Source organism: Microcaecilia unicolor, chromosome 6, assembly GCF_901765095.1.
Source record: "Microcaecilia unicolor chromosome 6, aMicUni1.1, whole genome shotgun sequence".
NCBI classification, from domain to species: domain Eukaryota; kingdom Metazoa; phylum Chordata; class Amphibia; order Gymnophiona; family Siphonopidae; genus Microcaecilia; species Microcaecilia unicolor.
In genome coordinates this window covers 8,238,811-8,264,690 of record NC_044036.1, presented here as the reverse complement: position 1 = coordinate 8,264,690, position 25,880 = coordinate 8,238,811, and the positions used below count along the sequence as shown (strand labels likewise).

The 25,880-nt window shown below is 46.0% G+C and overlaps 1 protein-coding gene across 4 annotated transcripts in view; it reads left to right on the top strand.

The window, feature by feature from the left end:
- Nucleotides 1-23,351, top strand: part of RNF220 (ring finger protein 220) — a 739,925-nt gene extending 716,574 nt beyond the window's left edge. For all 4 annotated transcript variants that reach the window (XM_030206266.1, XM_030206264.1, XM_030206265.1 and 1 more), the window contains 3 exons: nucleotides 1,181-1,289; nucleotides 5,976-6,050; nucleotides 22,607-23,351. In XM_030206266.1, the coding sequence (XP_030062126.1) occupies nucleotides 1,181-1,289; nucleotides 5,976-6,050; nucleotides 22,607-22,678 (256 nt within the window). In that variant the 3' untranslated portion in view covers nucleotides 22,679-23,351. The remainder of the gene's footprint in view (nucleotides 1-1,180; nucleotides 1,290-5,975; nucleotides 6,051-22,606) is intronic.
- Nucleotides 23,352-25,880: the final 2,529 nt, after the last annotated feature.

Sequence of the window (25,880 nt, the reverse complement as noted above, 5' to 3'; positions counted from 1 at the left end):
GGCCCCAGGCCCTCCCCCCCCAGCTCCCAAGGCCCCCTTCCCTCTCTCCCAGTTCCAAGGCCCCCTGCTCTCCCTCACAACTGTAAGGGGCACCCTGCCCCCCCCCCCCCCCAGTTCCAAGGCCCCCCCCCCCCCCCCGTGCCTTCTTCTCAGCCAGCTGGAAGGCCCCCTTCAGTCCAGCCCTCCCAGCTCCAAGGCCCCCCCTCCTCCTTCTGAGACCTCCCATGTCCCCTCCCCCCCCCAAGGTAGCAGCCCCCGCCCCCCCTTTCACCCGGCCCGGGCCCTCTCTTCGTTATTCAACTTACAGCAGCGCCAAAACAGCAGCAAGCAGCAGCTCCCGTTGGCCTTCCTTCACTGCCTGTGCCTCGCCCTCATGTGACGTCACATCGGCGAGGGCGGGGCACAGGCAGGGAAGGAAGGCCGACGGGAGCTGAAGCTGAGCTGCTTGCTGCTGTTTCGGCGCTGCTGTAAGTTGAATAACGAAGAGAGGGCCCGGGCCGGGTGAAGGGGGGGTGGTGGTGACTCCGGGAGGGGGGGGGCGGTAGCGGCTACCTTGGGGGGGGGAGCGGTAGCGACGTCAGCGGTTCCCTCCCTCCCCTTCCGCGCAGTTTCCCTCTCTGTCCCGCCCCCCTTCCCCCGTCATCACGTCTTGACGCGGGGGCGGGACAGAGAGGGAAGTCTCTACTGCGCATTTGCAGGTGAGTCGGTCACTTGCCATTTATAGGTTTGATATCCTTTGAATTTGAATGTTGGCCAGCGTTTCCGTTTTTAGTTTTTTTTTGTTTTTATCGTTGTTAACCTAAGTAGAACACCTTTGAATGCTTTTTAAAATTCTATACATATTATAATAATAATAGCCATGAGCCCACTGGTTAAAGATGTTCTTATCTGAACCAGCTCATCAGCTCTCCATGCTGTATTTGTGTGTTATTTGTATTCTAGTTCTGATAGTGAACAGCACAGCAGTGCCCTTGTTTGTTTAAATTCAGAATATTGAATGAACTTCCGTAAACTTCCTTTGGAATGAAATGAAAATAAAAAAGAAAGACTAGGGATTTAAGTGCTTTCAACTGATGGTGTTAAAAATGTGTCAATAAAGCATAGAGCTTGTACTGTTTTAATATCCTTGTTTTGGGACACAGAGGAGCCAGCCTAGCCTGACTCTTTGTTGTTGTTTCAGAATTACAGAAGATTCCACGGTGACCACGCTTGAAGCACTAAAGGCTCGTATCCGTGAGTTAGAAAGACAGCTCTCCCGTGGGGACCGCTATAAATGTCTCATTTGCATGGTGAGCAGTGTTCCAGCCGTGGCAATCAATAAGGAAACGTCTTGGTACATTGTGTGGTGGATAAAAGAAGGGGAGGGAAGCTAGTAACATTTGTTTACAAATTTGCTTCTATTTATTTTTCTCGCATTAGGAAAAATGCTTCTGACTTTCGGTTTGAATAAATGTGTGTGCACTGGGCATTCTCTGTGTACCACTTGTGGGGTGTGTGTTTATATATGTATCTGCTTGAGTGTTTGCAGAATAAGTTCTGTATGTTCCTTTGCCCCTCGACCTCCCTAAAGGCAGGACAGCAGCTCCATCTAATGGCTCACAGTTTGCAGGTCAACATCGCTCCCAAACTTGGGACGTTATGCGCATTAGCTAGTGCTCTAATCTTACTCCTCCCCACACCAGGTTAAAAGGAGATGAGATGTGGAGCAGTGAGACCTGCTTCTTTCTGGGTGGAGTTAGTTTACCCAGGTTTCTGGTGGCTAATGGATGATTGGGTACAAGGCGAGGGCTGGTTCATCCTGCAGCCGATAGTGCAGCTCCCAGCCAGTGTTGTAGGCCCAAGGCTTTCATGCCCAGATGCACGAAAACCCCGAGCTGTTCCCGACAGCTCTCTAAAATTAGCACTGGAACAGCACAGGGCTTTACTGCCCCTATGATCAGAGATAATAGCATGCAAATTTAAGCACGCTATTATCTCTGATCATAGTGCGGGAGGATTGTGCTTGAGCGTGCGCTCAATAACAATCCTCCTGCATTTTTTTCGACAGGTCTGGGCTGTCAAAAGCCCAGACCTGTCAAACAAAGGGGCTTGGAGGTTCATGGGACCACCAAACCCCAAACAGCATGGCCCTGCTAGCCTAGTACCCCCACCCTGAGTCAGCGACATGGGGGCTGGAGGTCTAGCAGACAACCAGTTCCCCCCAAACTCCCCCCTCGACACAAGTTCGGGGGGCTGGAGATCCCCCCCCCCCCCCCCCCAAGTAAAGCCCTGGTGTCCCAGTGGGTCGCGAAGCAAGCCCTCCTGAACTAATGGTCTGGGGGCCCTCTTCCCCATCCCCCCGTACCTTTGTTGGAGGAGGGAGGTAGACTTCCTTCTCTTCCAGCACCGTCTTCTAAATGGCTACGCTCAGCCCTGCCCAGTGCATCCTGTGATGTGCTTAGTGGGGCTTCACACGATATAAGGGAGAAACAAAAGGGGCTGGGAAGAGGGCCGCTAGACCACCAGGTTGGGGGCACCAGGGCTTTGCTTTGGGGGGGGGGGGAAAGGTTAGGGGGGATGAAGACCCACTAGATCTCCAGCCCCCTCCAAACTAGTTCCAAAGGGGATCGGGGGCACTGGAGGTCCTCCAGCCCCCGTGTCGCTGGAGGGGGGTCGGGGTTCCTGCTGCTGCAGGGGGGGGCTGCACTGGGGGAATGGTGGGCCTGCTAGCATGCAAATGCGTGCTGGACATGGCTCACCATTCCTCCCCAATGGTCTGCAAACCCTAACGCCTACTCCAAGCTGGCGTAGGGTTTGCTAAGGACAGCGTGCCATTGAGGAGGAATGTGTTTAGCTCTGATCAAGGGGTGGTAGCAAAGGCAGGTGCTAGTATGGTGCTAACAACCTCTAGCGCCCGCGTTTGCTTCTGATCATCTGTCTTTTCTCAGCCATGTTCCCCCGGATTCTATATAGCGCGCCAGGCGTATTCTGTATTTGTGTGCACAACTTAATTGGCTTAACAAGCTAATCAGCTTTGATAACAGCACTTAACAAGCACTAATTGGTAATAGTACCAGAACCAGGGCAGCTAAGGTTCTAATCCCATTTGATGCTCGTTTTCACCTTGGACAAGTCACTTAACCCTCCATTACCTCCGGTACAAATTTAGATTGTTAGCCCTCTACTGTACCTGAGTATAACTCACTTTTAGCTAACTTAGAAAAAATGTGAGGTAAATCTTCCTCTTTCTCTCTCCCAAATAATATTGACATGAGAGTGTTCTGTGTACAGTACAGTCTCGATTGTCCGATCTTCGCTAATGCCACATCATCGCATTTATTTCTATTAAACATCTTTGTTTTAGAACAATTTTTGAAAATCGGGAGGAGTAGCCTAGTGGTTAGTGCAGTGGACTTTGATCCTGGGGAACTGAGTTCGATTCCCACTGCAGCTCCTTGTGACTCTGGGCAAGTCACTTAACCCTCCATTGCCCCTGGTACAAAATAAGTCCCTGAATATATGTAAACTGCTTTGAATGTAGTTGCAAAAACCTCAGAAAAGCACTATGTCAAGTCCCAGTTCCCTTTTCCTTATTTGAGATTCTACATGGAATGTTGCTATTCCACTAGCAACATTCCATGTAGAAGGCTGCGCAGGCTTCTGTTTCTGTGAGTCTGACGTTCAGACTCACAGAAACAGAAGCCTGCGCGGCCATATTGCTGATGTGCCAGGGCAGGCTTCTACATGGAATGTTGCTATTGGAGGAGTAGCCTAGTGGTTAGTGCAGTGGACTTTGATCCTGGGGAACTGAGTTCAATTCCCACTGCAGCTCCTTGTGACTCTGGACAAGTCACTTAACCCTCCATTGCCCCTGGTACAAAATAAGTACCTGAATATATGTAAACCTCTTTGAATGTAGTTGCAAAAACCTCAGAAAGGCGGTAGATCAAGTCCCATTTCCCTTTCCCTTATGACATCACAATATCAGAAGTGAGCCAAGTATTGGGCAATCAAGCCATTGTGACATCACTGATGAGGTTGGCTCTTATTGGTGGAATGAGTGGAGGAGTAGCCTAGTGGTTAGTGCAGTGGACTTTGATCCTGGGGAACTGAGTTCGATTCCCACTGCAGCTCCTTGTGACTCTGGGCAAGTCACTTAACCCTCCATTGCCCCTGGTACAAAATAAGTCCCTGAATATATGTAAACTGCTTTGAATGTAGTTGCAAAAACCTCAGAAAAGCACTATGTCAAGTCCCAGTTCCCTTTTCCTTATTTGAGATTCTACATGGAATGTTGCTATTCCACTAGCAACATTCCATGTAGAAGGCTGCGCAGGCTTCTGTTTCTGTGAGTCTGACGTTCAGACTCACAGAAACAGAAGCCTGCGCGGCCATATTGCTGATGTGCCAGGGCAGGCTTCTACATGGAATGTTGCTAGTTGAGGAGTAGCCTAGTGGTTAGTGCAGTGGACTTTGATCCTGGGGAACTGAGTTCGATTCCCACTGCAGCTCCTTGTGACTCTGGGCAAGTCACCTAACCCTCCATTGCCTCAGGTACCAAAACTTAGATTGTGAGCCCTCTAGGGACAGAGAAAGTACCTGCATATAATGTGTACAGCGCTGTGTACATCTAGTAGTGCTATAGAAATGATTAGTAGTAGTAATTGTGTGCCTTTATTGTTTGAGGGGTTTATGCAACGTATTCCTTATTATCCAACTTTTTACCCATCCGACACCGGGGCAATCCCATTTACGTTAGATAATCAAGACTGTATTGAATTAGTATTTTGTAGACAGACAGGATGTGAATTAAATAAAAATGAGATTTGTGCCTGTATAATTATCTCAAGATATACTCGGCTAGGTTTTATGTTGATTGCGTTCAGCCATGTTCAAAAACTGATGCTTGTGGTTTGTGGAGAGCTATAACTTGTAGTTAACCAGTCTAGCTAGTGCATGGCATCTAGCGTCAGCTGAATCCCAAATTCCTCTACCTTTCGGTTCTTATCACTGTGATGAATAGTTACCTGTCCGTTACCAATGTGCCAGCACTGACCAGCTTGGTTTCTGGAGCGTTGTTCCATCCTGGTTATCTGATGGCCTCCAGTACTGCTGTGTTCATGCTTCCTTTATACCTTTTTGCTATTCCCTTTCTCTCTCTCTGCTTTCAGTGGCGCAAAGGGCTGGTTGCTTGCATTATTGCCATCTCTCAGCCAGGCATGTTTGTTTTTTGTTTTTTTTGTCACAGTACTGGTTTCCGTCACCTGCTGGGAGGTTATTCCAGGCATCTCCCACCCTGTGACTAAAAATGTATTTTTTTCATATTATCTCTAAATCAAGATCATGACCCCTTGCCTTTGAAGTTCACCTGAAAAATATATGTAGCCCTTCTCTAAAGTACATCCATCCCCTCTGGGTGTCTACATGAAGTGCAGGTTGATCTTAGCGGAGTTTAAAAAAGGTTTGGACAGCTTCCTAAAGGAAAAGTCCATAGACCGTTATTAAATGGACTTGGGGAAAATCCACTATTTCTGGGATAAGCAGTATAAAATGTTTTGTACTTTTTTGGGATCTTGCCGGGTACTTGTGAACTAGATTGGCCACTGTTGGAAACAGGATGCTGGGCTTGATGGACATTTGGTCTGTCCCAGTATGGCAATACTTGTGTACTTACATCTATACAGGAGCTGTAATACCTCCTTAGTAGCTGAAGGTATTATTAAAGTTGCCTTCTCCTTTGTTATATCGACTGGTTGCCTTGTGGTTATCTGAGACGATTCAGTTTTGGTTCTGCAAATGCCTCATTTTACACTTTGTAACCCAGGCTGCTCCTCCTTGAAAGCAGGACGAGGGAGTGTATTAAATTAAACAGGAATAGAGGAGAACGTGATCTGTGCCCACTGTAGAGACCAGGATAAACTGACTAGGTTTCTAGGCTTTTGTGTGTGACTATATAGTTACACAACAGTAACTTTTTCTTTACTTGTTCTTGGCAGGACTCGTATACCATGCCCCTGACATCGATTCAGTGCTGGCATGTGCACTGCGAGGAGTGCTGGCTGAGGACACTGGTAAGAGCATGGTGGGGCATGGGGCTCGCTTGCAAATCCTAGTCTCTCTCAGAAATAACAAAGGGTTTGTAGAAAGAAAGTGGCCTAAAATGTTTGTTGGAGTTCCTGATTTCAAACCTTGCTATAATTCAGGATAGGGTAGGGCAGGGTGCAAGATTCTTAGTGCAATAATCTTTCACCTCCTGAAGGTGCCGTGACACGTCATGACATTCTTACCAGTAATGGACATTTGCTCAATCACAGTATCACCACGCGATCTGTTCTAGTACGATTAGACTGGCAAACAGCACAAGATATTGTAGAGCAGATTGGAGCTGTGTTAGCAGAGCTGTATGTGTTTGTAAAGGGGGAATCTTGATGAAATATTAGGGTGCTTCAAGGCAGGAATGAGGTGGGGGTTTTTTTTTGTTACATTTGTACCCCGCGCTTTCCCACTCATGGCAGGCTCAATGCGGCTTACATGGGGCAATGGAGGGTTAAGTGACTTGCCCAGAGTCACAAGGAGCTGCCTGTGCCTGAAGTGGGAATCGAACTCAGTTCCCCAGGACCAAAGTCCACCACCCTAACCACTAGGCCACTCCTCCACTGTTGCTACTATTTGAGATTCTACATGGAATGTTGCTATTCCACTAGCAACATTCCATGTAGAAGTCAGCCCTTGCAGATCACCAATGTGGCCGCGCAGGCTTCTGCTTCTGTGAGTCTGACGTCCTGCACGTATGTGCAGGACGTCAGACTCACAGAAACAGAAGCCTGCGCAGCCTTCTACATGGAATGTTGCTAGTGGAATAGCAACATTCCATGTAGAATCTCCAATAGTAGCAACATTCCATGTAGAATCTCCAATAGTAGCAACATTCCATGTAGAATCTCCAATAGTATCTATTTTATTTTTGTTACATTTGTACCCTGCGCTTTCCCACTCATGGCAGGCTCAATGCGGCTTACATGGGGAAATGGAGGGTTAAGTGACTTGCCCAGAGTCACAAGGAGCTTCCTGTGCCTGAAGTGGGAATCGAACTCAGTTCCACTAGCACCATTCCATGTAGAAGTCGGCCCTTGCAGATCACCAGTGTGGCCGCGCAGGCTTCTACATGGAATGTTGCTAGTGGAATAGCAACATTCCATGTAGAATCTCCAACAGTAGCAACATTCCATGTAGAATGTCCAATAGTAGCAACATTCCATGTAGAATCTCCAATAGTAGCAACATTCCACGTAGAATCTCCAATAGTATCTATTTTATTTTTGTTACATTTGTACCCCGCGCTTTCCCACTCATGGCAGGCTCAATGTGGCTTACATGGGGCAATGGAGGGTTAAGTGACTTGCCCAGAGTCACAAGGAGCTGCCTGTGCCTGAAGTGGGAATTGAACTCAGTTCCACTAGCACCATTCCATGTAGAAGTCGGCCCTTGCAGATCACCAGTGTGGCCGCGCAGGCTTCTACATGGAATGTTGCTAGTGGAATAGCAACATTCCATGTAGAATCTCCAACAGTAGCAACATTCCATGTAGAATCTCCAATAGTAGCAACATTCCATGTAGAATCTCCGATAGTATCTATTTTATTTTTGTTACATTTGTACCCCGCGCTTTCCCACTCATGGCAGGCTCAATGCGGCTTACATGGGGCAATGGAGGGTTAAGTGACTTGCCCAGAGTCACACTAGCAACATTCCATGTAGAATCTCCAATAGTAGCAACATTCCATGTAGAATCTCCAATAGTAGCAACATTCCATGTAGAATCTCCGATAGTATCTATTTTATTTTTGTTACATTTGTACCCCGCGCTTTCCCACTCATGGCAGGCTCAATGCGGCTTACATGGGGCAATGGAGGGTTAAGTGACTTGGCCAGAGTCACAAGGAGCTGCCTGTGCCTGAAGTGGGAATCGAACTCAGTTCCTCAGTTCCCCAGGACCAAAGTCCACCACCCTAACCACTAGGCCACTCCTTTTGTGTGTATCACTAGAAAAGACAGAAAGGGAAATGGAGCTGCTTCATCTCCATGTTGTTTTCATGTATTCTTTCCCAACCTGAGGAAATACTTCTTCACGGAAAAGGTGGTGAATTTGTGAAACGGCCTCCTGGTGGAAGTGGTGAAGATGAAAACAGTATCGGAATTCAAGAGAGCTTGGAACAAGTACACAATAGCTCTAAGGGAGTGACAGGGAGAGAAGATAGCATGGATGGGCAGACTGGATAGGTCATATCCATTATTAGGAAAGGAATGGAAAACAAAAATGAGGATGTTATAATGCCTTTGTATCGCTCCATGGTGCGACCGCACCTCGAATATTGTGTTCAATTCTGGTCGCTGCATCTCAAAAAAGATATAGTGGAATTAGTAAAGGTACAGCGAAGGGCGACGAAAATGATAAAGGGCATGGGACGACTTCCCTATGAGGAAAGGTTAAAGCGGCTAGGGCTCTTCAGCAGTGGAGAAAAGGTGGATGAGGGGAGATATGATAGAGGTCTATAAAATAATGAGTGGAGTAGAATGGGCAGATGTGAAGCGTCTGTTTACGCTTTCCAAAAATACTAGGACTAGGGGGCATGCAATGAAGCTACAATGTAGTAAATTTAAAACGAATTGGAGAAAAATTTTCTTCACTCAACGTCTATTAAACTCTGGAATTCGTTGCCAGAGAATGTGGTAAAGGCGGTTAGCTTAGCGGAGTTTAAAAAAGGTTTGGATGGCTTCCTAAACAAAAAGGCCATAGACCATTATTAAATGGACTTGGGGAAAATCTACTATTTCTCGGATAAGCAGTATAGAATGTTTTGTACTTTTTTGGGATCTTGCCGGGTATTTGTGAACTGGATTGGGCACTGTTGGAAACAGGATGCTGGGCTTGATAGACCTTTGGTCTTTCCCAGTATGGCAACACTTACGTACTTATGGTCTTTATCTGCCATTCTGCCTACGTATTTCTGTGTTTCTGTATTTAGTGAAAAGGCACATTAAATTTGAAAACGAACTGAGGGTTCCAAAAAATGGCCCAATTCTTTTCTATGGGAGAAGCATAGAAAAATGTATCTATACACATACACTCACCCCCCGCCCCCCACTGGAAATAATGCCATATAGGCATACTGCAAATGCTTTCCCACCCCACCCCCACCACCAATACTACCGCACCCTCATCCCCGATGGACTGTCCCTTAGAGATTCAGATGTCTATTTCATTTTCATTGTTGTAAATTCGACTCACTGAACCTTAAAGCTGTGTGTCCTGCTAATACCCATTAACATGGGACAGTGGCACCCTGTGGTTAAATTGTAACATTCATCATTTAAAATCTGTTTACAGTAACGTGTAATAGTTTGATATTTTACCACATTTACCTTTCTAGACTGCAGTCGCTTGGTGAACTGCTAAAAATTTGTGTCTCTTAGCTTTAGAAATTCTAGCTTCTCTACTTGACCTGCTTTATAACTGAACGATTGGGATTGCCCTTGGTTCTGACACAGTCTGTAGACCTTGGGCATCATAAATTATCGATTTGTTTTGATTTTTGTTTTTTTTTTACCTGCTTGGGATCTGCAATGAGAGCTAGATTTTAAAATTTGCTAGGTCTTCCTGTTCCATTTTGTGCAAGCCTGTCGATCAGTTTTACATTTTCTAGTAAATGAAGCATTCTAATAAAAAGTCAGGATTCTAAAATTGATGCCGTGCCTCTCGGAACAATGACCTGGCTAGAAACAGCACTTCCAAATTTGGGGAGAGGGACTTAAACTCACTGTCAACACTGTAGCATTTTCGGAATTTCTACCTGTTCTTGGTCAGGAAGACTGTTCCAAACCTGGTATAAGCAAAGAGTTTTCAGATCAGTTATTCTCAGCATTTTTTCAGTCGGTTCACACCTGATGGACGACACTGAATACATGACCCTCGCAGACCTTTGTTGTGACACAGTATGACAGTTCTGATGAATTAAATGTAAACGTGCTCTGCATCCACAAAAGCCCTGTCCCCCCCTGATAACAAGTGTAGAGAACTAGCACATTTCTCAATGGACGTTACCATACAAAAAGAAAAAATACTACAGTGTAGTAAGTTTAAAACAAATCTGAGAGAAGTTTTCTTCATCCAACGCGTAATTAAACTCTGGAATTTGTTGCAGGAGAACGTGGTGAAGGCGGTTACCGCTTGGCAGAGTTTAAAAAGGAGTTAGACGGTTTCCTAAAGGACAAGTCCATAAACCACTACTAAATGGACTTGGGAAAAATCCACAATTCCAGGAATAACATGTATCGAATGTTTGTACGTTTGGGAAGCTGGCCAGGTGCCCTTGGCCTGGATTGGCCGCTGTCGTGGACAGGATGCTGGGCTCGATGGACCCTTGGTCTTTTCCCAGTGTGGCATTACTTATGTACTTATGTTTTGATTATCATATCTATATCCCGTTTAAACACGATCTGAATGAAATCACCAACGAGATCAACAAAAGCCTCCAAATCATGCACTCCTGGGCAGATGCCTTCCAGCTAAAACTTAACGCAGAAAAAACACAATGTCTTGTACTTACCTCACAATATAACACAAACAACTTCACCACCATAACCACACCATATTGTTCACTTCCCATCTCACAAAATCTGAAAATCCTCGGAGTCACCATTGATAGAAACCTCACATTTGATACCCACGTGAAGAATACGACGAAAAAAATGTTCTTCTCCATGTGGAAACTCAAGAGTAAAACCTTTCTTCACGAGATACATCTTCCGGACCTTAGTACAATCTATGGTAATAAGTCACTTGGACTACTGCAATGCACTTTACGCTGGCTGCAAAGAACAGACTATCAAAAAACTCCAAACAGCGCAGAACACCACCGCCAGACTCATATTTGGAAAAACTAAATCTAAAAGTGCATGACCTCTAAGAGAGAAACTCCACTGGCTCCCACTTAAGGAATGCATCACGTTCAAGATATGCACGATGGTACACAAAATCATCCATGCAGACGCCCCAACCTAAATGCTAAACCTCATGGACCTGCCTCCCAGAAACGCCAAAAGATTAGCCCACAAATTCCTCAATCTGCACTTCCCCAGCTGTAAAGGACTAAAATAGAAGCTGCTACATGCCACTACCTTCTCTTACGTGAGCACACAACTGTGGAATGCATTACCCCATGATTTGACCAACTTTCGTAAATCTCTGAAGACTTACCTCTTCAACAAGGTCTACAAAGAAAACCCATAACCCAATTAAATACTTCGCCAACCCAACCATTTAAGACAATCCACCTTCTATACTTACCCAACTAAGTCTTTTCTACTCACCCACCTAATCTTGATATATCACTAACTGTACCTGACATCCTTTACTGTCAATGCCTTAATAAGACTCTGTAAGCCACATTGAGCCTGCAAATAGGTGGGAAAATGTGGGATACAAATGCAGTAAATAATAATATCAGCTGAGTAATAGCAACATAAATCTGTCCACTACCAGGCACATTGTGAAATAATATAAAACCTGAAACAAAAACCATAACACAGCATAGATGTAGCAAACCTATGATTCAAAAAACGGGAGCCCTACCTAAGAAAAGGCAGCATTACATACATTACACCAGTACACCTACCACTGGGACTTCTTCAGGACTCTACAAAGAAACTACATGCGAGCATAGTACCACACCTCAGTCACACGCAAAACACAGACAAACCCTTACCAAATAAAGAGAACATAAGTATTGCCAAACTGGGACAGACCAAAGGTCCATCAAACCCAGCATCCTGTTTCCAACAGTGGTTGATCCAGGTCACAAGTACCTGGTACAAAACATTTTATGCTGTTCTCCTAGAAATAAGCAGTGGATTTTCCCCAAGTCCATTTTAATAATGGCTTCTAGACTTTTGTTTTAGGAAGTTATCCAAACCTTTTTTAAACCCTGCTAAGCTAACTGCTTTTACTACATTCTGTGGCAGATGAGTACTGGTGTTCCTCTTCTGTTCACTGTCTTTGTGAGCGATATTGCTGAAAGATTAAGGAAAGGGGATGGGACTTGATATACTGCCATTCTGTGATTACAATCAAAGAAGCGGTTTATATATTATTTACAGGTACTTATTTTGTACCTGAGGCAAAAGAGGGTTTAGTGACTTCCCCAAAGTCACAAGGAGCTACAGTGGGAATTGAACACAGTTAGGAGGAAGAGTTTACATTTTTTGTGGATGACACACAGTTTGCAGCAGAGCGGAAACCCAGGGGGAGTAGAAAACATGAGAAGTGCGTGTGGTCTAAAGCTCGGCAGTCAAGTTTTAATGTGAAGAAATGCAGAGTCAAGCATTTTGGGTGCAGAAATCCAAAGGAGTTGTATCTGATAAGGGCAAAGAGGCTGATGCGCACAGAACAGGAGAGGGATCGAAGCTAGAAGGATGTTAGGCTTGCACAGAGAGAGAGGCATGATTAGCAGAAATGAAGAGATGAAAGTGCTCATGTACAAGTCATTGACGAGGCCCCACTTGAAGTACTGTGTTCAGTTTTGGAGGCCATATTTTGCTAAGGATATAAATAGAGAGAAAGAGTGGAGGAGTGGCCTAGTGGTTAGGGTGGTGGACTTTGGTCCTGGGGAACTGAGGAACTGAGTTTGATTCCCGGCACAGGCAGCATCTTGTGACTCTGGGCAAGTCACTTAACCCTCCATTGCCCCATGTAAGCCGCATTGAGCCTGCCATGAGTGGGAAAGCGCAGGGTACAAATGTAACAAAAATAAAATAGATACTATTGGAGATTCTACATGGAATGTTGCTACTATTGGAGATTCTACATGGAATGTTGCTACCATTGGAGATTCTGCATGGAATGTTGCTACTATTGGAGATTCTACATGGAATGTTGCTACTATTGAGATTCTGTTGCTACTATTGGAGATTCTACATGGAATGTTGCTATTCCACTAGCAACATTCCATGTAGAAGGCTGCGCAGGCTTCTGTTTCTGTGAGTCTGACGTCCTGCACGTACACTCACAGAAGCAGAAGCCTGCGCGGCCACATTGCTGAGCTGCAAGGGCCAACTTCTACATGGAATGTTGCTAGTGGAATAGCAACATTCCATGTAGAATCTCAAATAGTAGCAACAGTGGAGGAGTGGCCTAGTGGTTAGGGTGGTGGACTTTGGTCCTGGGGAACTGAGGAACTGAGTTCAATTCCCACTTCAGGCACAGGCAGCTCCTTGTGACTCTGGGCAAGTCACTTAACCCTCCATTGCCCCATGTAAGCCGCATTGAGCCTGCCATGATTGGGAAAGCGCAGGGTACAAATGTTAAAAAAAAAATGGTATGGGGTCTGTGCCAGAAGACGTACGAGAAAAGACTTGACGACCTGAAGATGTACAGGCCCTAGAGGAGAGGAGGGACAAGGAAACTAGAACTAGAGGGCATGAAATGAAGCTGCAATGAGGAAGCTTAAAGCAACATCAGGAAATACTTTTTCACCGAAAGATGGTGGGTGCCTGGAGCACAGTAGCGAAATACCGAGGATTCCTGTGTATCAAGAGGATGGGATCAAGAGGGGTGTAACCTGTACCGAACAGCAGGTTCAGTTCGAAAACAAAGACGGCAACCAGCACGTTCTGCAAGGAGCAGCGGGTACAACTAGCCACCTTACGGGGCAGGTTTGTTGCCAGAGGACCTGGTAAAAGCAGTTAGCATGTAAAAAAGGTTTGGATAACTTTCTAGAAGTAAAATGCGTAAACTATTGTTAAGGTATATCCAGGAAAGACGTTCTTATTCCTGGGGTCAGTACCATGAATTGTAAGATTCTATCAGGTACTGGAGACCTGAATTGGCCACTCTTGGCAGTAGGATAGTGGACTAGATGGACCTTCAGCCTGATTCAGTATGATAAATCTTATGTTGTAGATGGACCCTGCTGCTCGTTACCTGCAATCTGTTACTGCAGGTGGTTTCATTTTATTATTGAGCGGAGGAGTGGCCTAATGATTAGAGCAGTGAGCTGAGAATCGCACTCATGGTCATTGTGATCTTGGGCAAGTCACTTGACTATCAGTTACTTAAAAAACACTCTGGGGACATGGTACCTAGGTGTAATTCAGTTTGACCTACTATAGAAACAACAGAAGTTAAATCCAAATTGTACCACGCCATTCAGAAGACAGGCACACACATGCACGCGGAGGGTTTGGAAGGAATTCCATCAGCCGTGCTCCTACATGTATTCAGGTACAAAATAATACCTGAATATATGTAAACTGCTTTGAATGTAGTTGTAAAAACCTCAGAAAGGCAGTATATCAAGTCCCAGTTCCCTTTCCTTATTTGAGACTCTACATGGAATGTTGAAACTATTTGTAGATTCTACATGGAATGTTGCTACTATTGAGATTCTGTTGCTACTATTGGAGATTCTACATGGAATGTTGCTACTGTTAGAGATTCTAGATGGAATGTTGCTACTATTGGAGATTCTAGATGGAATGTTGCTACTATTGGAGATTCTACATGGAATGTTGCTACTGTTAGAGATTCTAGATGGAATGTTGCTACTATTGGAGATTCTAGATGGAATGTTGCTACTATTGAGATTCTGTTGCTACTATTTGAGATTCTGTATGGAATGTTGCTATTCCCCTAGCAACATTCCATGTAGAAGCCTGCCCTTGTAGATCAGCAATGCGGCCGCGCAGGCTTCTGTTTCTGTGAGTCTGATGTCCTGCACGTATGCAGCTGAACTGGTGATCAGGGTTGCCAGGTAGAAATTTTTTTTCCAGCCCAATCCGGGCCAGAAACCAGCCCAAAACCCGCCCAAACACAAACCCCGCCCCTGACACCCCCACCCCCGCGTCACCGGCCCCGCCCCCGCCGTCACCGGCCCCGCCTCCCACATCATCGGGCCCGCCTCCCCGTCATCAGCCCCGCCTCCCACGTCATCAGCCCCGCCTCCCCGTCATCGGCCCCGCCTCCCACGTCATCGGCCCCGCCTCCCACGTCATCGGCCCCGCCCAAAACGTCACTAACCCCGCCCAAAAACGTCACTAACCCCGCCCCCCGCGGCCGAAAAAAATCAAAAAGCCGCCCAAAAAGCCGCCCGGAAGCCTAAAAAACCGCCCAAAAAACCGCAACCCGCCGCGGGCAAAAATTTCCCGCGGCGGGGCGCGGAAAACCGCCCAATTGGGCGGTAAAACCGCCCACCTGGCAACACTGCTGGTGATCTGCAAGGGCAGGCTTCTACTACTACTACTATTTAGCATTTCTATAGCGCTACATGGAATGTTGCTAGTGGAGGAGGAACCTAGTGGTTAGTGCAGTGGACTTTGATCCTGGGGAATTGTATTGGGCAATCAAGCCATTGTGACATCACTGATGAGGTTGGCTCTTATTGGTGGAATGAGTGGAGGAGTAGCCTAGTGGTTAGTGCAGTGGACTCTGATTCTGGGGAACTGGGTTCAATTCCCACGGCAACTCCTTGTGACTCTGGGCAAGTCACTTAACCCTCCATTGCCCCCTGAATATATGTAAACCGCTTTGAATGTAGTTGCAAAAACCTCAGAAAGGCAGTATATCAAGTCCCATTTCCCTTTCCCTCATGCTTTCCCCACTTGGTGCATGTATACATTTTTGCTCTTTCACTATTTTGGACTGTGTGGAGGGGCAAAGGTGAAAACCACATTTGTTCATACAGACAATTCTGCGTTCCCTAATCAAGGATAGCAATCATTCTGCCTGCTAAAAGAAAAAAAAAGACCAACCCAAAGTTCAGAACTTGCCACTTGTGCTGGGAAGCCCTTAATAAGCTCCTGCTCATCAGTTACATAGACCTGCCCCCTCCCTGCAGTGCACAATTTATTAAAGCAGGAGAGGGGGGGGGGGACTGTAGAAGTCCCTGCTCACAATCTCTCTGCCTGCTAATGTAACCATTAAAACGTAGCCTGAAGACTGCAATAAAAGCCCTGGAACGCCTTGCCGCTTTTGTGTCTTGATCAAAGTCTGTGTGTGTAATCTTGTTACCGCTGCCCTTTTTGTCTCTCCGCCATCCCCAGCCCAGGAACTACTGGTGTTCAGCAGCTGGGCTCCCTGTTTTAATACTTACCAGCCTGCATTGTTCTAATTAAGGTGTCTCCTTTATTCCTGTCACAAAAGCACCTTTTGTTCCTTTAACAAGTGGGAGGGGAGTGTGAGAGAGCATGCCTAATCACTCCTGCCCATGGGGGGGGGGGTGGGGGGTCCGCTCTCGTGCAAAGATATGCTGGCAAGAGGCAAAAGCAACCTGTTTCTTCCGTAATAAACAATTTGTAGAAATTTAATCAGAGCATTGTGTAAGACCCGAAAGAGTGCTTATCGTACAGTTCAAGTAGGTGTGATTTAGCTGTGCAACAGAACTTTTATATTGAGGAGAAAGTTCATTGGTAGGCAAAGGATGGAAAGACCCCAAGCTAATGTACATCTGGAGGGGAAATTTGCACTGTAGGAGTCGGCAGATAAAGACATGCAAGGCGCAGTGCCCCGTAGGGTGCACGGAGCCAAAAATAACATGGCGCCGTGCCCCGACGGGCATGCCCACCAAGTCCCAGCGGGAGGCGAGGGAAGGGACATCCCCTATCGCCAGAGGCTCCTCGCTGGGCATCGGGAGGAACCAGAGAGGGGCTTAAAAGCCCACGATGGGAGCCGGGTCGACCTCTTCCGGTCGCCACGGCAAGCTGTGTACACCCAACCCCCCCCCCAACCCCCCAGTAAACCTTACCTTATGCAAGTAGAAATTGTCGCAGCTTGGGCGGGGTACCCAAGCCAGTTGACAATGTTGCTAGGCAGCTGGTAGCTGCGGTTACCATACGGCTCCCTTGCTGTGCGGCGGGGAGCCCTGTTCAAGATTAGCCAAGTCTTGCTAGTGCGGCGGACTCGGCTTGGGGGTGATTGAGCCGGAGGCTGAAAGTGGCTTGGGTATGCCCAGGGTTAAGATATGTTGTTGTAATTAAATAAAGCTGCGGCCAAGTTGTAGGCTGTTGTACACCAGCGTTGTACACAGCTTGCCCGAGGGGTCTTGGCTGCCTATGTTACTGCATGGTCAGAATTGTATCTGACATTTGTCTGCACAGGTTGCACTTCTCATTGATTAAACTCTGGCATACTTAAATCTCTCTCTCTGTCTCCCGTTGCCAGTGTTGGGGCTCAGGTTGTCCCCTTTGCCTCGTAATTTCTGGCAGTTCTGAGACTGAGGTGTTCCACTAGCTTTCCTCCCATGTTCAGCTTCTCATGTCGTACTCAGACAGAATGATTCTGTTTACTTCTTGGTCTTCTTTCTCTAAATACGATGCAAGCAAGAAGCCACATGCTGGAGTGGACATGTTAGTGTTTCATACTGCTTTCCACTCACTGGCCCCATGCAGAAATCTACTTGGTCTGGGGTGTTATCCTGGAGTAACCTTCCTGTCACTTGCTCTTTAAAAGAAGATCAACAGTTGAGAAGAAAGTAACGGCCATCCCTGCAGGTAGCCCCACACCTCTCCTCCCCCGCCCCCCTCTCCCGGTAGGATCTTGATGGTAGCTCAGTAGGGGACGCTCTTCCCTCTGAGCCACTACTTGATCAGTATCTCGGCATGGCTTTGTGGCATTCTGGCTTCAGTGTGGTAAGCTGCATTATCCTGTAGCACAGCAGTTTACTTCTGATTTTCCCTACTACTACTACTTATTTCTAAAGCGCTACTAGACGTATGCAGCGCTGTACACTTGAACATAAAGAGAGAGTCCCTGCTCGACAGAGCTTACAATCTAATTAGGCCAGACAAACAGGACAAACAAGAGATAAGGGAATATTAAAGTGAGGATGATAAAATAAGGGTTTTGAACAAGTGAACAAGGGTTAGGAGTTAAAAGCAGCATCAAAAAGGTGGGCTTTTAGCTTAGATTTGAAGATGGCCAGAGATGGAGCTTGACGTACCGGCTCAGGAAGTCTATTCCAGGCATATGGTGTAGCAAGATAAAAGGAACGGAGTCTGGAGTTAGCAGTGGAGGAGAAGGGTGCAGATAAGAGAGATTTACCTAGTGAACGGAGTTCCGGGGAGGAATGTAGGGAGAAATGAGAGTGGAGAGGTACTGAGGAGCTGCAGAGTGAATGCACTTGTAGGTCAATAAGAGGAGTTTGAACTGTATGCGGAAACGGATAGGGAGCCAGTGAAGTGACTTGAGGAGAGGGCTAATATGAGCATAACAACACTGGCGAAATATTAGTCGTGCAGCAGAATTTTGAACAGATTGAAGAGGAGAGAGATGGCTAAGTGGGAGACCTGTAAGAAGCAAGTCTAAAGCGAGAGGTGATAAGAGTGTGGATGAGGGTTCTGGTAGTGTGCTCAGAAAGGAAAGGGCAAATTTTGCTGATATTATAAAGAAAGAAACGTCAGGTTTTAGCAGTCTGCTGAATATGTGCAGAGAAGGAGAGGGAGGAGTCGAAGATGACCCCAAGGTTACGAGCTGATGACACAGGAAGGATGAGAGTCTTATCCATAGAAATAGAGAATGGGGGAGGAGGAGAGGTTTCCGCACTAACCTTACTCCTGATACAATAAGTATATTAAGTGTGAGAAAATCGGCATTCACTAAAGCAGGGGTGGGCACACAGTCCTCACGAGCCACAATCCAGTTGGGTTTTCAATATTTCCACAATGAATATACACAAGATCTATTTCCATCCAATGGAAGCAGTACATGCAAATTAATCTCCTGCTTATTCATCTTGAAAACCTGACTGGATTGTGGTCCTCGGACTGTGATTGCCCACCCCTGCGGTAAAGGGTAGAATGATGTGCATGCGAACCACTGAACTTCAGATTGCTCCCAATGTTTTAATTTTTTTCCCCCCAAAATGTAAAACTTGCTAAAATTGAGTGTGGTTTTTATGTGCCACTGAATCATTACTCCAATGCAGGGTTCTCCAGTGATTTTTCTCTCTTAAAAGAAATCTTAACATGGGAGCAGAAAAGAGCTCCAAGATCCTTAGTTGCCCTGGTAGGCCCTGCCCCCCCCCCCCCCCCAAACTTACCTGTAAAATTGGGAGGGAGAAGCCCTGTCCTGAAGGAGCAGGGAGCCTGGCTTGCCACCCATTTTTATTCTTTCCAGCCCAACAGATTTAAAAGAATTATTCAGATGTGATTGAGAATGTCTGAGGGCAAAATAACTGTGAAAATGGGGCTGACACACACACAATCACATCCTGGGTGTGCAGGGAGCAGTTGAACGGCTGTTGGCTCTGCTGGTTCCCTGCCCCGGAACAGGAAATATCAGAGGGAGCAGGGAATAGGCGGAGCTGACAGCCACGCAGCGTGCACCCGGGGCAGACCGCCCCCACCCTTGGTATGTCACTGGCGAAACTTGGCATGTGGGAAAAACACACTGAATTTGAACATAAGCCAAATTGGAGCAGAGTTTCCAGAGAAATAAGTTCCTTCAAAAATGGCCCAAGACGTTTTTGTAGGAGGAGTTCAACTTCTGTAGCATAGAAAATGACATACTGTGAAACATAGCAGTTAAGACAATTCCTCCTGTTCTCTACTCTCCCAACCCTACAAACTGCCACCCCGAAAACTAGCCACCTGCAAGTTCCCTTCCACCTCTAAAAACGTAACTCCCTCTACAACTGCCCCATCATTCCAAAACCACACCCTTCGCTAACTGCCCTATCCGGAAAAACTGCCTCACCCCCAAAAATCTACTCCCACATAAGAAAACTACCTCTCCACCCTCAAATTGTTCCTTCTCTGAAAAACTACCACCCTGCAAACTACTCTCCTTTAAAAGCTGAGCACATGCAGAGGAGTTGGAAAGAATTCCATGAGCCATGCTTTGCATGCTTTTCCCACCTGTGTTTTCCCAAATGTCTTCCTTCTTGTCAGCGTGTGAGTCAGTCCTTTCTTGTAGCCTGACGGGATGGAAGATACCTTAACGTGCAGCCGTGCTGTATAGTATTTTTCTGTCAGTCCGCCCGTTTTAATGCTGCTGTAGTTTACTGCATCGTAGTAACATAGTATATGATGGCAGATAAAGGCCCAGATGGTCTATCTAACCTGCCCAAAAGATGGCCAGAGCTGCACTCCGTCATGATCAAATACTAGCATCATAAATAGAGCAGCCACACAATCATGGAAAATGTAGTAACGGCGGTTAGCGTATCTGTGTTTAAAAAAAGTTTGGACAAGTTCCTGGAGAAAAAGTCCATAGTCTGCTATTGAGAGGGACATGGGGAAGCCACTGCTTTTCCTTTTACTGGTAGCATGGAATGTTGCTACTATTTGGGTTTCTACCAGGTACTTGTGACCTGGATTGGCCACTGCTGGAAACAGGATACTGGGTTAGATGGACCATTGGTTTGACCCAATATGGCTACTCTTATGTTCTTGTGGCTTTAGCAAGTATAAACGTTTGTAATGCACCACTTACTGCAGCAAGGCCTCTGTGTCTATGGAAGAATGTTCTTTAGTTGCTGGAGCACACAGAAATCTAATTTAAATCCAATAGCAGCGTGGATTCTAGGGAATAGTGTGACATACAGCATTGAGAGGTTGAACCAACTGAGACCTAAAATGAGAGGCTGCATAGCTTTGCTGTAGATGTATAAACAGAGTGAAGCAGGGCGTGGACAGGCAGTCTTTCCAGATGTATACATTTGAGGGTAAAGAGGCTGCTTATAAATTTATGTGAGGATCAGTAATATATATGGGAAAGCAGTGGCGTAGCTACGTGGGGCCAGGGGGGCCCGGGCCCCCGTAGATTTGGCCCTGGACCCCCCTGCTGCCGACCTTCCCTCACCGTGGGCTACCTTTGGTGGCGGGGGACCCCACTCCCCACCAGCTGAGCAGGTCCTCTTCTTCCCGTGAAGGCTTCGTTCTGTTTCTGACGTGATGTCAGACTCACAGAAACAGAACGAAGCCTTCGCGGGAAGAAGAGGATCTCGGCTGGCGGGGATTGGGGTCCCCCGCCAGCAAGGGTTGGCGGGAGTGGAGGTCGGCAGGGGTCGTCGGCAGGGGTCGTCAAAGGTGGCGCCGGGGGGGGGGGCTAAAATGTGCCCCCTCACCTCGGGCTCTGGACCCCTCCTCCCGCCGAAGTCTGGCTACGCCCCTGGGGAAAAGTAGGCGGGCTTAGGCCACAATGGGTGGGGGGCAGCGACATGCATTGTTTTTCAGGGGGAAAAGTATCTACAAGCAGTGTGGGCCCTTTTTGCTTGGTGCACTCTAAGAATTAGTAACAGGTATGTTTATTTATATAAATGAAATGCGTGTGTAAGTATTAGAAAATATTCTGCTATCTATACCCTTGGCCATCTCTTTCTCTAGCTTCCATGCAGCAGACAGTACATCAGTTCAAAGTTCCATGAGTCATTGCTGATCTCCAGAAACAGACTTAAGGAAGAGCTGGCCTGGGCAGAGAGAAATGGGAAATGTATAATGCCAGCAGATTGAGGGTATCCTGCTGCCAGGGAAGGAGGGCATTCCTGCCACTAATATCCCTTTTGTGGGAGCGGTGGAGAGTTACACACAACGAGTGCAAATCACTACAGAGAAAATTAAACTAGAAACCTTTGAAACCTAGAAACCTATGAGATGTGGTTCCTTCACAGGCAAATGTTCTCCAGACCCACATTCACTTCCTCGCTGCTCATTTTTTATTCAGTCATTTGTTACAGACGCCAGGTCAGCCCATGACATCTTCCACTCCCCACTCTGAGCAGTAGGCTTCTTACCTGCCACCTTTTTATTAGAATGGCTGACAGATGATCCCTCTGCATTCACTGCTGAATGTATCACACCCTCATCACTGCAGTGCATTGGGTAGTTAATATTTAATGGCAATTAAGTTGATAGATTTCATTAGAAGTCATGAAGTTCCATTTCCCACATGCCGTTTTCTTGTGACCCGACTGCGTGTCACTTATGACTGTGTACAGTGTAGGATGTGAATGGTTCCTCAAACCTGTGTGGGGTGTGAGGAGCTGTTACCGGCTCCAGTGCTGCTTACTGTAGAGTCCAGGATTCATCAGGGGGAAGAGGCCACAGGGTTGTGAGTGCTGTAGAAGTCATTTACTTGATTGTACCACACTTAACGACTGTTGTGGACAGAGCGTGTACATCATTTTAATGTATTTAAGTTGACGCTTCCGTAATCTTCTGATCAACATTATTCTGGCATCCTGATGTAACCATCTGTATAAGGTTTATTTAATTACATGGCAGTAGAGGAAGTGTCTTCAAAGTTTTTTACTTTCTTCAGGAGACAGGAGAAACACATGAGGGGCAATTGTATAATTGGACACTTCCGCTAAGTGTCCCGAGATTATTGTGCAACAGCCTCTGGGCACTAGTATGTGCGAGATTTACACCAGGATAACTTATAGCCCCACCCATGTGTACGCCCCCCTTGTATTTACATGCTGTTCCACAGGTGTGCCCTTATAGTATCGCTTAGATACCCTCCTGGCACTTCTGTGGCTAAGTGGGAATATTCTGAAATTTTACACGCACAAACGGTGTAAAAATGTGGATTTTAGATTCTCCCTGATTGTGTGTTCATATTTCTGCTTTTTTGCAGGGTGCAAAGAAACTGTGTCCCCAGTGTAATACCATCACATCACCAGGAGACCTGAGACGCATCTACTTGTGAAGGGGAAGGAAGGTGATACAGGAGGCATCTTTGGGACCCATGGAACCCAGCGCCGATGCCCACTCGATCCCATCTCGGCGAGAGAAGGGAAAAACCTACAACACAAAGACATTCAAAAGAGGACTAAAAAATGAGGAAGCCACTTCCAGCTCCTCCTCCTCCTGTTTTGTCAACGCACTGCAAGAAATGCTGTGGGCAAAAGCCGACCCTCTCTCAGGAGCACCTTGTCCTCCCCGTTCATTTCGCTGCAATTCCAGGACTAAAATGGCTCATGACTTGCAGGAGGGACGTGGGACATTCCTTTTCCTGTAACCTGGACCATCGTGGACCACCCATGGCACGGAGGAGTTACAGGCGTGTGTGCGCGTGTGTTTGTGTGTGTGCATGTGTCTGGGAGGGGAGAGGACCCTGAACAGGTATATAGTAAACTTGGAACTGGGCTTTAGTTCTTTATTTTTTCTTATAGTGATCTGGTGACAAAAGACAAAAAAAAAAAAATACAGAAACGAAAAAAAAAAAAACCCCGAAGCACATGTAATATAAATTATATATGTTTACAATGTTGTGTATAAATGGATAGATTCAAACATTACATACTAATATGTTCCGGGGTTTTTTTGTGATTAAATGGCAAAAAAGTTGAGCAACGAACATTAAATCCATATTTTTCTCAGTTCTGCAAAATGTTTTGGCATTAAAAATCAGTTTAAAAAGAAACAAAGTTTATATATATACATATACATATATATATATATATATATATAATATAAATGGTTTAATGTTCTGTGGTGTATATCCATTCAGATATGAAATGAAAAACTTCAAGTAATAGCTAATTATTGCCCATAACTTGAAAGGCACACGGAGAGTAGAGGGCAGACAGCGTTTCGGTTTCTAAGTGGATCCTGTTTCACTCCGAAAAGGGGTTTGGCTGCCTCCTGGCTAGTTTGAGAAGGGCCAGACCTCTGTACCAGAACGTTACTTCTAAATATCCCCCTCCCTCCCTCCCTCCCTCCAAGTGCCCAGGACCGGACTGGAAAGAGCAGCTATGTATTGTAGAAGCAGAGTATCCAGACCGTCTCCCCTCCACTCTCCCTTTCTGTACTTCCACAGCACTTTCTTAGAGGAGAAGGGAGAGAGGGAACATTAGAAGCAGGAATATGTTGTCTTTGAAAAGTGATAACCTGTGAGTAAATGTTTTCTGTCTTGGGGCAGGCTGTGCAGCAGTGTTGTGACACGTTACTATGTTTAGTTTCACTGCTGAATCTTTTTGTCACTGAATTCCAGCCGATTACACACCTCTGACCCAAACCCACAGTCCTCAACTACAAGGAAACCACCAGAGCATTACAGTAGCTGCAGTATCTTTTAGCATTTATCAGCTCTGCTCTGGAACTTTGCTGGGTTCCTTTGAGCTCTGTGAGTTTTGGGATGTCTTAGTACTTGCTAAATGTTGTATCGGAGATCCCTGCTTTGCCGTCTGTCACAGGACAGAGAACATCAATGCTACTAGAGGTTAATGGTTACTTGTAGTCATGTTTGCCAAAGATGCATACTGGGGGCAGCTGAAGACTGGATGGAACAGATCTTTGTGTACTGGAGATATTGCAATGCAGGTCCCTTGGATCAGAAAAATTCTGTGCTTATGGGAAGAAAGAGCAGAAAAGGGTGGGAAGACGACGTCCTAGTTTTTCAGGACATTAGTGAGACAAATGTACCAGTTGTCCTTCTTGTGAGAACCATATAGCGCCATCCTCCTCCTGTCACCGCCTCTCTCTTCCACACTGATAAAGGGTTTCTCCTTCCCACCAAGAGAACAAATCTAGGAAAATGAAATGAAGCTCGCAGTCTGGTGCCACCCTTATATGACTGCAGACTTCAGTGCACTGTGTCTGTTCTCTTCGTGATCCTGGGGAAATCAAGATCTCCCCAAGCCCATTTTAACACCCTCTCTAATGATAAATCTGGCTGACCTGGTTCCAGACACTTCATTTTTGCACTTGGTCTTGTACAGCTGTTACTGGGTGGTTGTAATACAAGTTGTTACTATGCAATATTAAACATACCCACGTAGATTAGAAGATGTGAACTATCAGTTGTACACCATTTTGTCAAGAGTAGAAAAGGGGCTGGTCTCACATTGAACATCGCTGGGTATTCATGAGCCACAGGTCAGGAGAGAGAGAACGTGGGATCTGCCTGCATTTCTAGTCTGGGTAATGCTAATATATTTAGGTGTCCTTCAGTCTAGGGTAACTACTTTCTACAAGTTTGTATATCCGTTATTCCTGCATAAAGAAACTCGCTGGCATTAGCAACAAAGATGAGGACGTCCTGATTCTAACTTGCATTAATTTTTTCTCTTTTAAATTACTTTTTATCGCTAAAGAAACCACAAGGATATATGTGCCAGTTGGGGGCTAAAATACATATAGCAACAATTTCACAGACGATGTCAGCTGCCCCATTAATGGCCCTGTTTACTAAGGCGCGTTAGAATTTTTAACGCACGTGCGCTAATTGTAGGCATGTTAAAAATGCTAACGCGCCTTAGTTAACAAGGCCTTAAGTCATCTTTCTCGCCTCTCCCCATTACACATGTACTCGCTCTTGGAATCCATAACGAGTCCAATGAATTCCAAGTCTGCACAGCAAAAATGACAAAACCTTCAATATGCTGGGATCCCTCCAGACTGACCTATCTGTACATATGGAGTGGAGTGGAGGAGTGACCTAGTGGTTAGGGTGGTGGACTTTGGTCCTGGGGAACTGAGGAACTGAGTTCGATTCCCGGCACAGGCAGCTCCTTGTGACTCTGGGCAAGTCACTTAACCCTCCATTGCCTGCCGCATTGAGCCTGCCATGAGTGGGAAAGCGCAGGGTACAAATGTAACAAAAATAAATAAAAATATGTAGACCACACTTTGTATACAGTATGTCTTAAGAGCATCTAATTCAAGAGACACTGTCTCACCAGTGAGATGAACACAGCACCGACAGGGTTAATCTTCTCTCTTATCCAGAATTTCAAAAGGACTTTCTTAATCAGTAACAAAGCTTTGAAAATTTAATTTAAGCAGGCATTTCTATTCCACCTATACCTTGGTACAAGGATTTAAAGCGTATTACAAAAGAGAGAAAATATAGCATAAAAAGGGTAAAGGTTAAAATGCATTAGCACCTATGAACATATATATATAAA